Genomic DNA, 12,344 nt, shown 5'->3' on the forward strand with positions numbered 1-12,344 from the left:
GCAGTTGTGTGTGTGTGTGTGTGTGTGTGTGTGTGTGTGTGTATTCCTGTGTTGGTAGCAGCCAGGCCCAGCCTTATGCTCTCACCTGTGTACTACACCGCCCCTGCCAAAGGTGTTGTGAATGGGACCAGGTGATTAACGAATCCTGTGCTGGGCCAGAGAAGCTGGCATAGTAGAGGTGACTTAAGGGTTAAAGAATTGTAAACTTCGCTCTGGTACAAGCATTTATAAAGTGTCTGTCTTAACCACGTACAAAATGAGCTTTGCACGCGATACCAGGTATGTTGGGGTATGACAGCATCGGGGAAGCTGTGGTATTACACGTGACCTCAGGGGTGAGATAATGGCACTCACTCTTCTCCATGGTTGTTTAGGCTTTGTGCCTTGCAAGGGTGACTGGTTGGAGGTTGTGTATTCCACGGAGCCGGGAACGACGCACATCAAGGCACACTCAGTGATGCCCATGAACTGCAGGCACATGGATAAGGTAATTTGTTTCCATGTTGCACTTGACATCACTTTCTGTCTATTGTTCCTTTAATGCCGACTTTGTTGTCTGAGATCGTACTGGATGTGACTGGCAAATAAGAAGATACGTTTTTGCCAAGAGGGGCGTATTTTGTGATTGAAAAGGAAGGACCTCCAAAAGGGAATAAGTGTACAATAATGCAGAACATGCATAGAATTGATTTCCAGGTTGTGTAGTTAACTGGGTATGAGGATGTGCTGAGATGAACAGTTAGGAGAACAATTTGCCTGCCAGAATGCTGTGAGGAAAGAATGGGGAAGTGGGTTGTGGGCTGTGCGCATCCAAGTAAAATGTGGGTAAGGCCTTGGGTAGTGCAGCCTGGAAGGGAGGAGCATATACAGTGAATGGCCGTGGGGGGTCAAATTGAGAGAAAAGTTTCTCACCGGAGGCAGGGGGCTGGTGGCACCGGGGTGAAGTGTGATCTGGGGACAGGCATGTTTGCAGGGACCCCGGGTGTTGCCATTGCCCCTGGCAGGCTGGGAACCAGTGTTGGGGTGGGGGGGGTGGCCTGCGGGTTGCAGCCAGAGTGAGGGGTGCAGAGGTGCCTTCCATATACTGTGCTTCCCGCCACTCATCTCCATCATTTCTCCTCACAGGTCAGCATTACCAGTGTCCACGGAAGGCATGGGGTGATAGACAACAAAATCTTTTTCACCTTGGATTCACTGAAACTCCCTGCTGGTTATGTGCCTCGAAAGGATGATGTCGTCAACGTGGTTGTAGTGGAGAGTACTCAGTCCCGCTGTTTGTGGAGGGCAGTGTCTATGACCCACGCTCATGGTTTTTAATTACCAAACCTTTCGTTTTGCCTTCGCCCTTACTTCTATGGGTAGTAAAGGGCCTGGTTCGGTGGAAAAGCTCTGCTTAGTGAGTTTAAACAATATGTTAAATACAAATTTTCTTGTCAGCATACTGGGTCGTTTCCTTGGGAGAATGAGCCACCTTTAGGGAAGTGCATTATTAACTCCAAAACATGCTAAAACTGGCTCTTGATTGTAAAATAATACCAATAATGGTGGTAATAATACTGCCATTTAGCTAAATTCCTTCTTTTTCTGCCCAGAGAAGATTCTATGCTGGCAGGGACCTGTTAAGGCTCTAAAATAATGTGTAGTGTTGGAAAATTTAAGAGGTAGCAGGGCCCTTTGGCCTCTTTTGCTTAGTACTCCTATCAGTTACTGCATTACTTGATATGTAGAACTCCTAGCGCCACTGGGAGGAAAACCAATACCACCAAGCCTGTCAGATTTCTTTGAGGAGTAACAGAGCAGGACTTCCCTGCTTCCCGGGATGTCTGACAGTCTCTACAAAGCTCAGACTGTAGCTCGGGTCACTTCATAATTAAATTTCTATTTGTTCTAAGGAGGCTTCCAAAGGAGTGCGGGTGTATTAAAGAAGCTTGCTATTACTTTTGACTTATCGTATTGATTGGGTTCGTGTTGGTCTGTAGTTTCAGTCCTTTGATAGCTGCACTGGATTCTTGTTCCTTTGCACAGGGTTTTGAGTTGCGTGGGGTTCAGCAGAATAGCAGTAAGGTTTTCCCTCGTTTTCCTTTCAGAAGGACATGAATATGTAAACTGAAACTCCTTTAGTCCGTATCCCCTCTAAACCAACATTTTTTCCATCAATGTTTGTAGTGTTTTTCCAGGTACCTTCACAGTAATTCATGTAATATTTATGAATATCTGTATCTAAGGGCTTTCGTAAATGGCTAGCCAATATTCAAACACCTATTTCTGTATTTTGAGGGGTAGCAAAAAGGCACTAAATGACATTTTGCGAAAGGCATGTTCTTTCCAGACTCTAATGTATGGGAAAATACTTTCGACATGAAATCTTGGTAGTTTCTGTGACAAGTAACCATTAGTTTATCAAAACTAACCTGTGCACTAATACATGTTTGCCACAGTATTGTTTTCAAGCTTTTTGCTATTGAACATTGTGTTTTTTCACTCGTGTAGTTTAATTTACCTTGATCACTTCTATTTAAGTCTATTTGTAACTAGTTGGTGCTTGAATCAATTGATGTAATACCCTTCAGTAAGATTCTGATATTAACATGTTGGCAGTTTATTCTCTATGCATAATTGCAAGTGATAATTTTTTTTGTGGAACTTTGAAGAAAAAGTGGGGGAGTAGCAGGCCAAGCAGGGTAATAGGCAGGTTTTAAACTTATAGGTTGTCTACCCTTCAAGTATCAGTGTTCCTTATGCTTTCTGTGCAATTTTCATTTGTTGATACCATTGTTCATCTCCACCTACTTATTCAAGTTTATAAAAGCGAGTGGTTCCTCAGGTCCCTTCTTTTCCATGCTACAATGTAAGCTCCATACCAATCGCGTGTATTCTTTCTCATTAACTCATTGATAAGCACTTAGAAGAACACCTGTTATATACCAGGGCAGAGTGAATGTTAAATTCAATAAATCCATTATCTGAGCAGCAATGATGTCTCCCAGTGGTTAATTCCTTGTTCGAGCCCCGAGAATAAATTTGTTAGCATCATTTCACACTGCATTTAGTTCAATAAATCCATTATCTGAGCAGCACTGATGTCTCCCAGTGGTTAATTCTTTGTTCGAGCCCCGAGAATAAATTTGTTAGCATCATTTCACACTGCATTTGGTTGTATAAAAAAGAACGTTGCTGTGCTCCCATGGACCACTTGGTTAGAGCGGTGCAGCCCACCTGCAGGCGAACCCAGAGCCCCTTGAAGGATGGGGAAATTGTTTCTCGTTGTGGACGGAAAGTCCCAAAGCCCCACAAGCGCCTCCATGAAATTGTGCTTTCTCTTACCCAGGTTACAACCTCCTAGGGGAAGAGCCATTGAAAGCTTTCAGCATCTCCAGGAAGGGTCTACGAGGGAAGTTGTTTCCCGATGTGGACGGAGAGTCCCAAAGCCCCACAAGCCACTCCATGAAATTGTGCTTTCTCTTACCCAGGTTACAACCTCCTAGGGGAAGAGCCATTGAAAGCTTTCAGCATCTCCAGGAAGGGTCTACGAGCTCACCTCCAGGTCTGGGATTTACCAAAACATCCTGGTCATCCCATAAACAGTTCAGTTCTGAGTTGGTTTTACAGGTCCTATGGGACCTCGCAACCACCCAGTGGCGAGTTCTCCCTTCATAATAGTGGAACACAGTAGAGGGGAATGTCTCGTACAGGTTGAGCTGTCGCTCATGGGTGCACTCCACAGAGGCTTAGAGAGTCAGTATCATGTGCTGGGCTCTGTTCTGGCTGCTGCAGTTAAATCAGAAGGACAGGGTTGCAGGTCGCAATGGAACATGGCTTGTGTTACTGCTCCGTGCCCTGGGGTTCATGACCCATGGCTCAGTAGCTCCTAGGAGAGAAAGTGCAAGGTGGGAGCTGTGGCGTGTCTGAGTCCCTGTGAGAGTCCACACCCTGTGGGAATCACAGAGGAGGCTGCGGTTGGATAGGAGAGGCGTGGGCCATGGAGTCCACAGCTCCCATGAACTCTCCAGTGTGGCTGAAGTTCCGGCCGCTGTTGCTAGACGTCCTCCCTGCACCGAGGGAGTCACTTCAGCAGCAGGGCTGCCGCAGTATGGGAGAGAGAGATTTTCTTCATCTTCTTGCACAGCGAACCTCTGAGTATGTGTGCTGTGGCAGCGGAGGGCCAGGGGGGCTGCACAGCTGAGCCTTTTGCCCGAGGCACATGTCAACTCCCAGAGTCTTGGCCAAAATTTGGAAGGCATGGTCTTTGCTCCTCTCAGCTCATCCGGGCCCCGCACTGCTCTACCTTAACAGATGTCATTCTGGCGCTAGGACAGGGGAGCGGGAAGTAGCAACCTTGGTAGAATCGTGTTTTCTTAGACTGGAAATAAATGGATAAACATACAGGGACTATGCACCCCAAGATTTGGGGTTCAAGTGTTCCTCTGGAGACCTTTGCCAGGAATCTGGTATTGAAAGCCCTCTAGTGGCTCACATGCTGAAAGCTTGGCCCCCAATTGAATGCTAGGGAAAGGTGTGATACCTTTAGGACTTGTGGGCCAGAGGGCAGTGATTGGGTAATGACCACTCTGGTGAAGCGATGAGTGTTGGTCTCAAGAGTGGGTCAGGTCTTGCAGGAAAGAGTGCTGTAGTCCCCAAGGGAGTGGATGTTTACCTGAGTTAGAGGCTGGACACTTTTGGTCTCCCGTGGCCTTTTCCACCTATGACCTCTCTCCTCCCCCCTCTCCTCTTCATCTCTTCCTCCCTTCTTCCCTCCCTTCCTGGTGCTCCTGCCATGGGATCCTATCTGCTGTGCACACTCACCAGGAGTGCATGCTGCAACCATGGTCTGTGCTCCCAGAACTTCGAATAAGACTACCTGGTCTCACACACTTCCGCACACGTGAGACCTTGGGCAAGTTACTTTACCTTTTGAGCCTTGGTCACCTCATCGCCCACAAGAGTGATGTGTGAGTATCTGTTTCAGAGCCCTCATGAATGTTACATGAGTCTATGTAGCGTGCTCAGAGCAGTAACCAGGCTGTACTGCTCAGTCTTCCCATTGCTGGGGCAAACTGTCTGGAGCTGCAAATTGAAGGAGAAGAGGTTTAATTTGGCTCATTTTTCAGAGGCTTCAGGCGGGCTGTATCCGAGGCAGATACATGGTGGTGAAGGGTATGGTCGGCTCCAGGTGGGGAGGAAGCAGAGAGCCGAGGAAGAGCACCAGAGAGATAGACCCCCAAAAGCTCACCCCCAGCAACGGCCTCCTGCAGGCGTCCCCACCGCCTCCCAGCTCATTCAGTGGTGAACATGAGAGGGTGAATCTACTGATGCCTACAGCGCCCCTGTGATCCAGTTCCCTCTCCAGCAGCCTCTTATTCCAGTCCAGACAGCTGAGCTTCTCTGAAACACCTACAAAAAGCTCTCATGAAATGGGAAGCCTTCTTTTTCTTTCTATGTTTCCCCTGAACCATCACTGCCTGTGGAGATTCGCTCGGCTTAAGTCCCTTTTAATGAATATTTCCTTGCTCTTATTTCTTTTTTTTTTTTTTTTTTTTTTCTCTCTACCAGGAAATGAACTCGGGATTTTATCCTTGTGAGGCGGGCAGCGGCAGCACTGAGCTAAATCCCCAGCCCACCTGCTGTTATGTCTTAGCTTCCCCGTCTTCCCTTGGGCTTGCCCTTGTCATTGCTCACACACCCTCTAGTCATCCTTTCAGCAAGATCGGATGGATAGTAAATCTCTAAGCCCTGCTGTGTATCAGGAGATGTTCATTTCTCATCTGCACACACGATCTCAGCTCACAGGAATTTTCTCTGAGCGCTCTGTGATGCATATGGGGAATTGGCACTCAGTGTCTCACTGTGTCCTAGGGCCCTGCACCATCTGAGAACTGAAATTCTGCATTTCCGGCTTGCCGGGCAGTAAGAAGTTCTGAATGGAAATTAGAGCCCGCTGCTGAGGGGCTCTTGAGTTAGACTTCGGAGGGATAAGAAAGGCTGAGTGCCTTCCTGCCTCTCTGCTCCGTTGCCGTCCAGTGCTGTTCCACCCTTTGTGCTTGCCCGCCGCGGGCTCCTCTCCCAGTCACTACGTCATGCGTGTCCAGCCGTTGTGCTGGTGGCGGCAGCTTTCTGATCCCCGCACCCCAGCCACGGGGCTGTGGTCTTGAAGACTCTGGCGAGAAGTTCCTGATTTCCTTACACCTTGACTGGGGGACGAGTGCTTTCTCACATGGTGGGACAGTTCTGTTGTGGAACCCTGGGTTTGTTGGAGGCCCAGCTTCGATCTCAGGGTTCCAGTGTTTGAAAAATTAAGCTAGCACCTGCTCTGTGGCCGAATTTCACTTCTGTGTAAAATGGCTGGTGGTTTCTGTGTCCTGCAGCCGAACCCTTTTGGTGCATTGTGCTCTGTCCCTCATTGATGGGGACAGTGTTTGCTGTCCACCTGGTTGTCATTCATTTTGGGGTGCAATCTGGTTGCTATTCATTCTGGGGTGACTTGGTTTTCCTCGCTAGTGGGTGTGAGGTTACTCACTTTGCTGTGAATGCACTTCAGCCTCACAGAAATGTGGCTAGCAGTCTATTTTGTGTGCACACATAATGACTTCTACTCATCACTTGGGTCCTTTGTCACGTAGCGTGTAGACCCACACTGGGCACAGGGAAGATTGGGGGCTGAGAGACTTGAAGGTGATTGTTTTACCCCATGGCTTGGGCAGGCCACTTCTCTTGGAGAGACACCAGGTAGGGTCTGGCTCCCTACCACAACAGTGCTCGCCTGGGCTCGCTGACCCTCCTGGTGTCTCAGACCCGCTTTCCATCCCGGCCTCCAAGGGTTGTACAGCTTCAGGTGCCCCTTGCTGCTCTGCATGCCCCCCGCTTCTGGCCCTGATGCTTTCCTGCTAAGAGTGGCTACTCTCTTTAAGACACGTCACTCATCGTTACCATGTGTTTGGAAAAGTGGGTGGGGATGGAACGGGTCAGGGTGGTACAGAGTGAGTCCAAGCTGACATCCTGACCCAAAGTCATTTCTCAACACTCAGTGCTAACAGGCACGTCTCATTTCCCTTGGGGCAGAAAAGCACTCCCCATAGTTAAAAGGGGAAGTAGAATCGGTCAGCAGGTATGGAACATATCCCATCCTGCTTATGGCTGCACAATAAGAGGCCAATTTAAAGGGTTGTAAGGTGACAAATTGGGAGCTTGATAACCCTGATTAGGTACAGGTAAAGGGGCAGAGAGGGCAAGGATCCAGTTTTCTGCCCTAGGACACTGGATTGTGGTCTCGATAAATTGGAGGATGAAGACAAAAGCTGTAGGAAAGTGATGATTTAAATTCTACATGATATTGGTCTCCAAGTGAGAGAAATGCCCCCAGCTTCAGGCAATGAAAGGCAGTAACAAAACTTTAAACCTGTACTGTGACTCAGAACCCTCACTCTCGATTCAGAAACTCACTCCTGACGGGACCGAGTAGAGCACCCTGGCACCACAGTGAGGGAGGGGATCAGATGTGGCACACACGCCTGTCCTCCGGCCCACTTTTAGGAATATAAATGGAGGAACCGATCAGGACTTTTCCACATGTGCCATTGCATCATTCATCAAACACAGATGAACCCAAACCGAGCCACCAAAACCTCAGATTCTCCAAATGAACAAACAAGAGTAAGCAGCCAAGAAACTTTGGGAAATACATATGCTGTTATCTTCCTTCATAAACGGGAGCACTGAGCAGCTTTGAATGTAGAAAAATGGAGATGTACAGCGTGCCCCCACCGCCGCGTGTGTGTGTGTGTGTGTGTGTGTGTGTGTGTGTGTGTGTGGAGAGAGAACGAGAACATCTCCTGCTTGTCTTGCACTGTTCTTCCTGCCCAATCCCGTCCCTCCAGGGGAAGGAGTTCATAAAAGGGCTTCTGCTCAGGGATGGATTTCAGACTGGGCTCCCACCCTCGGCTCCTCTGTGATGCGGACCAAGGGTCCAGCACGAGTGGGGTTCTGCGGAGCGGAGCAGCTCAACCCGCCCAGCGGAGTGGGTGGCAACACCGCACCCTCACAGGAGGGGAGTTCCCCCATTCCATTTCTCTCCCACTTGAACAAGGCTGCTCCAGGTGAGGCCTGGTGACACACGGGGACCAAAAAAGCCTTCCCTAGTGTCACGGGGTTGTGTGTGGCGTGCAGGGCCTCCGCGGGAGGAAATGAAAGAGCTGGGCTCAGGGTCTCCCTCTGGCGCTGGCCAGTGTGTCCCTTTGCCACTGCAGGCGAGGCTGCCGCTTCGTCTGAGCTGGTCTTCTCTCGTCACCCTGGCTGGGCCCCAGGCTCGGGGCTGGGCCTCTCCTTCTTGCTCTGCTGGACAAGTAGATGCCTGCGGTTGGAGATGGGGCATCGGGGACAGGACAAGTTCATGTGGAGGAGGGAAGCAAAGCTCAGGAACCTGGGGGTGTCCCTCCTGTGGAGGCCCATGCCACAGGGCATCCCGACCAGTGCTCCTGGGAGAGTGCTAACTGTCAGAGTGCTCGCACCTTGGAGAAGGCCGCTGAGTGTAAGCAGGGCGCCTAACTCTTCAGTGTGAGCCTAAGCCCGTGTGCCCAGGTCACTGCCTCCTGGGCCCTGCGTGCCTTCCTTCCACATGCTCAGCTGTCCTCCCCAGCGCTGTGCCGAACCTGCCCTGCCCCACCTCCAGCCCTGCCCCGGCCTCCTCCCCAGCTTTCAGCCCTCTTGCCAACCCCCAGCTCACCTCAGCCCGTGGTGCCCGGCTTCTTCTCTGAGGAGGAGGAGCGAGAGCCTGGGTCTAAGATCGGGGCAGGGAAGCGGGCTTCCAGGTCCACGGCCTGGTGGGTGGCTGGCCCTATCCAAGTGTCCCCAGCAACCTGCCCATAGGATAGCAGCAGGGCCTATCACCTGGGCCTCTGGGCTGCACACAGTGACCTGCAGACAGTCAGTTTCACTTCCCTTTACCCTCCAGGTTCCGCTGCACTAAGCGCTTTGAACACCCAGCTCGAAAATGGACACACAGACTCGCTTCAGGTTTGACCAAGGATGGGAACAGGACTGACTGCCCTGTCCTGGGCTGGGCTCTGCCGCTGCCGTCTTAGGTGAGGGCAGTGGACCTGCAAGTGACTTCTGGATGGGGCTTCTGAGCAGGTGTCGCGCTTGGCTCCTGGCCCCAGAGCTGGTGACTGCCCTTCCCCCAGGGCTCCGCCCACACCCCCAGCAGAAACAGGAGGCCTCCAGCCAGTATTGTAGTGTACTGAACTCAAGCACTTTCTTTTTCACTTGGGGAGACAAGATGCGACAACACCAGAAACAAGACAAGATTTCTGACTAGCAGTGCTGGCCAGTGCTGAAGGCATCACAGAGAAACACAAAGACACCCAGGTCATGTCTGCAGTTGTAGAATTTCTACCGTCTGGAACGGACTGCAAATAAATAAAGTGCACGAGCAGCAAGGGCCCTGTGGGGGAGAGAAAGCAGGGCCAGAGGGGAAGCGGGAAAGCAGTTTGACAGCTGACCGTGGCCAGGCCAGTGCCAGGAACACGAGGCTGAGGCCTGCTCTCTGCCCTCTCTGACGAACGTCTTTGGACACAGCCACAGGCCAAGCCAGGGCTCTGGGCCTGCGTGGGGCCCCCAGCAGCAGGTCTCCCGATGGTGGGGTCTGAAAGTGGCACACCCATCCCTGCCTGTGCGGAGGGCCTCCGAGGCCCAGGCGAGCCCCTGGCACAGGGCCGGTGGGCACCTGGAGTGGCTACTCCTGCTCATCAGCTCCACCCCCACCACCCTCACGAGCAGACACAGGCACACGCTATCCCACGTGCTCACACTTGCACACTCAAAGGCGCACATACGCTCAGCGAAGGGCTTTCCTCTTTCCTTCCAGGCCGGCCCAGGAAGGGGCTAGAGCTGGGGGTCCTGTCACTCAGAGAGTGGGACCAGGGAGGAAGAGGGCCACTTCTGGGTAGCAGACCCTAGAGGGCCCTGGTTCCTGTTTCCCTCTTCTCCAGCCCCGTGAGGCTCCTGTCTCTCACAGGTGGCTCCCAGAGAACACCCGTGGGTGCGGTCAGAGGCTGAAAGTTCACCGGGGGGTCCTGGGGAGACAGGAGTGGGGATATGAGGGAGACCAACAGGACCTGGAGCTTGGCGCACATCTGGCACACGGAAGAAAGCCATGGGGCCTGGGCTGTGGGAAACCTCAGAGGTCAAGTGGCAGCAGCTTTCCAGCCTTTGTTTTTAGGGCGAGGCAGACCGAGATCTTCATCCAGGACCTTGGCTCCAACGGGCAGCTGAGGAGGGGAGAGGGTAGGAGACAGGGCCATGTTGTCCCGGGGGGCCAGAATGGCGCAGGTTTCAGTCCCAGGAACTGAGCAGAGCCTGGGCCTGGAGCTACCGCTGCCAGTGAGCTGAGGGGTGGGAACCGGGCCAGGTGCTCCCCGGGCGGCTCCTGGCTGTTTGGGGACCGCAGTTTCTCTCCAGGACCAATCCCAGCAGTTGGGATGAGTTTTATCCCATGTGATCCTGGGGATGGGGGCCTGAGCCTGGGGACAGAGAGATGGAGTTACACCACGGGTCTCAGCCCTGCCTCTGCCCAGGTTTATCTCTTCTTGGTCACTTCATGTCCCCAAGAGGCACATGGCCACCATCACTCACACTCCACCACCAAACTGGGAGGCTCGTGTCACACAACTGCAGAGGAGCCTTTGGACAACCTCGGGTAGGTGGGGAGGGTGGGGAGCACTTGGCTGTCCTGCAAGGCCTGGGACCACCTCTTGTCCCCCTCCCCAGCTTGCATTTCTTCCATATTTCCTGTGACCGTCAGTCTCTCTTCAAGGAGAGCCAGAGCCCCAGATTCCCTAAGGCCGGGCCCCTCTGTCCCTAGGTCACTTGGGAGCTTTGTGCTCCCTCCCTTCCCTGACAGCTCTGAGAGAAGCCTGCAGGAGGTAGTCAAGTTCCAGTGCAACGACCCACTCTGCTCCATCCCCTCCTGTCAGTGTGACAAGTACCCATCTCAGCCCCTTCCCTGGAGCCCCCTTAGGCTCCCTAGCTGGGAGAATCCATCTCCCTCACAGTGTTGCTAGCAGATCTCCGTGCCCACGGGACATGGGCCTCCTTCCTATGCCAGGCCCCATCCCTCCCTGGGCCTCCCCACACCTCTGGGCCTCTCCTGGGCAGGCCCTACACTCTGCTGCTCCCGGGCAGCTGCGGGAGCAGGAGCCTGACTCTTGATAAAGCCAGAGAAGAAGCGGCAACCATCCACAAAGACCAAGGCCTGAAAGAGAAAGAACAGGGAGACTTCAGAGCTGCCCAGCCACCGAGAGGGGTCTTGTTCCTCTTGTGGCCTCCTCCTCCCGCAACCCTCTTCTCCAGCTGCCCTCCCCACCTGTCTGAGCCCTGCTGCCTGCTCAGAGGGCTCCTCCCACTTTCTCTAATCCCTTGGGCACTCAGTGGGCTTATGGGTTGTCCAAGGCTAGAGGGTGGGCTTGTGTTCCTGGGAGGGCAGAGGAAGACCCTGCAGGGAGCCTGGGCTGACAGGGCCAAGGAGCGAGGCCGGGGGAGGGGACAGGCAGGAACATCTCCCCCACTCCTTCCAGGCTGCAAGCTTTCCAAGAGGGCCTCAGACGTGGCTCGCGGTGCAAGGGCTGCAACAGGAGCAGGCAGAGGCCAATCCCCTGTCCCCAAATGCAAGGCAGGAGGCAGTTTGGGGAAGGGCTGTGGAGAGCTGCAGTGAGGTCCAGGGACCTGAGGACTGAGAAGCAGGCAGAGCTGGGGGTTTGGATTTGGGTGAGAAGAGAACCAGTAGCTCTCTATCTGCTGGCCTGAGACCTGTGCAGGAGAAGGGCGGGGGGATCTGTTCTCCCCTGTGCCTTCCCTGGGCTTCTCTGGCCTGTTCCCCCTTATTTCCCAGGCTCCAGGTGACATCATCCAGACCTGAGTAAGCGGGCAGGGGCTGGGAGACAGCTGAAGGGGACTCTTGTCCATGTGCTGGTGATGGCCTGACCCTGTGGGATGCCCATGGTGGAATCACGACAGGGGAGCAGAGCAGCAGCTGCCCATGTCTGCCTTTCCTTTTCCTAGCTCAGCTGGGAGCTTTCCGGGCTGCTTTTCCTGGCCGTCGTCCCTATTTCTCCCAAATCACCAAGGAGACGACGACGCAACTAAAGGTCGAGGCAACCGACCCCCACCCCCGCCTCACCCCCACCTGTAGCCTCCTCCTACCTTTCAGTGCAGGGCCCGGTCAATCAAGCTGCTGCTGCAGAATCCCCGCTTCCTTGTTACCCCTTTTGGCCACTGTGAGGCAACAGGTCGGCTGGACCCGAACAGTTTTCGCAAGCCCACTGCCAAGAACCCCTTGCGCGGGTCCCCGCGGGCGG

At 53.1% G+C, this 12,344-nt stretch overlaps 1 protein-coding gene and 1 long non-coding RNA gene across 2 annotated transcripts in view; one reads left to right on the plus strand and one right to left on the minus strand.

The window, feature by feature from the left end:
* Positions 1 to 2,968, plus strand: part of Ct55 (cancer/testis antigen 55) — a 10,027-nt gene extending 7,059 nt beyond the window's left edge. The window contains exon 5 of the mRNA XM_010613310.2: positions 1,126 to 2,968. Coding sequence (XP_010611612.1) covers positions 1,126 to 1,317 — 192 coding nt within the window. The 3' untranslated portion in view covers positions 1,318 to 2,968. The remainder of the gene's footprint in view (positions 1 to 1,125) is intronic.
* Positions 2,969 to 3,733: 765 nt separating this feature from the next.
* LOC104854738 lies at positions 3,734 to 12,338 on the minus strand. Its single transcript, XR_778194.3, has 6 exons — positions 12,190 to 12,338; positions 11,125 to 11,242; positions 8,717 to 10,511; positions 5,231 to 8,344; positions 4,909 to 5,064; positions 3,734 to 4,360 (listed from the first exon to the last, which is right to left on the minus strand). It is a non-coding gene; the product is annotated as an uncharacterized LOC104854738 (long non-coding RNA).
* Between the last annotated feature and the right edge of the window lie 6 nt (positions 12,339 to 12,344).

This window comes from Fukomys damarensis, unplaced genomic scaffold (assembly GCF_012274545.1).
Source record: "Fukomys damarensis isolate Sample0158 unplaced genomic scaffold, DMR_v1.0_HiC HiC_scaffold_39, whole genome shotgun sequence".
Classification (NCBI taxonomy): domain Eukaryota; kingdom Metazoa; phylum Chordata; class Mammalia; order Rodentia; family Bathyergidae; genus Fukomys; species Fukomys damarensis.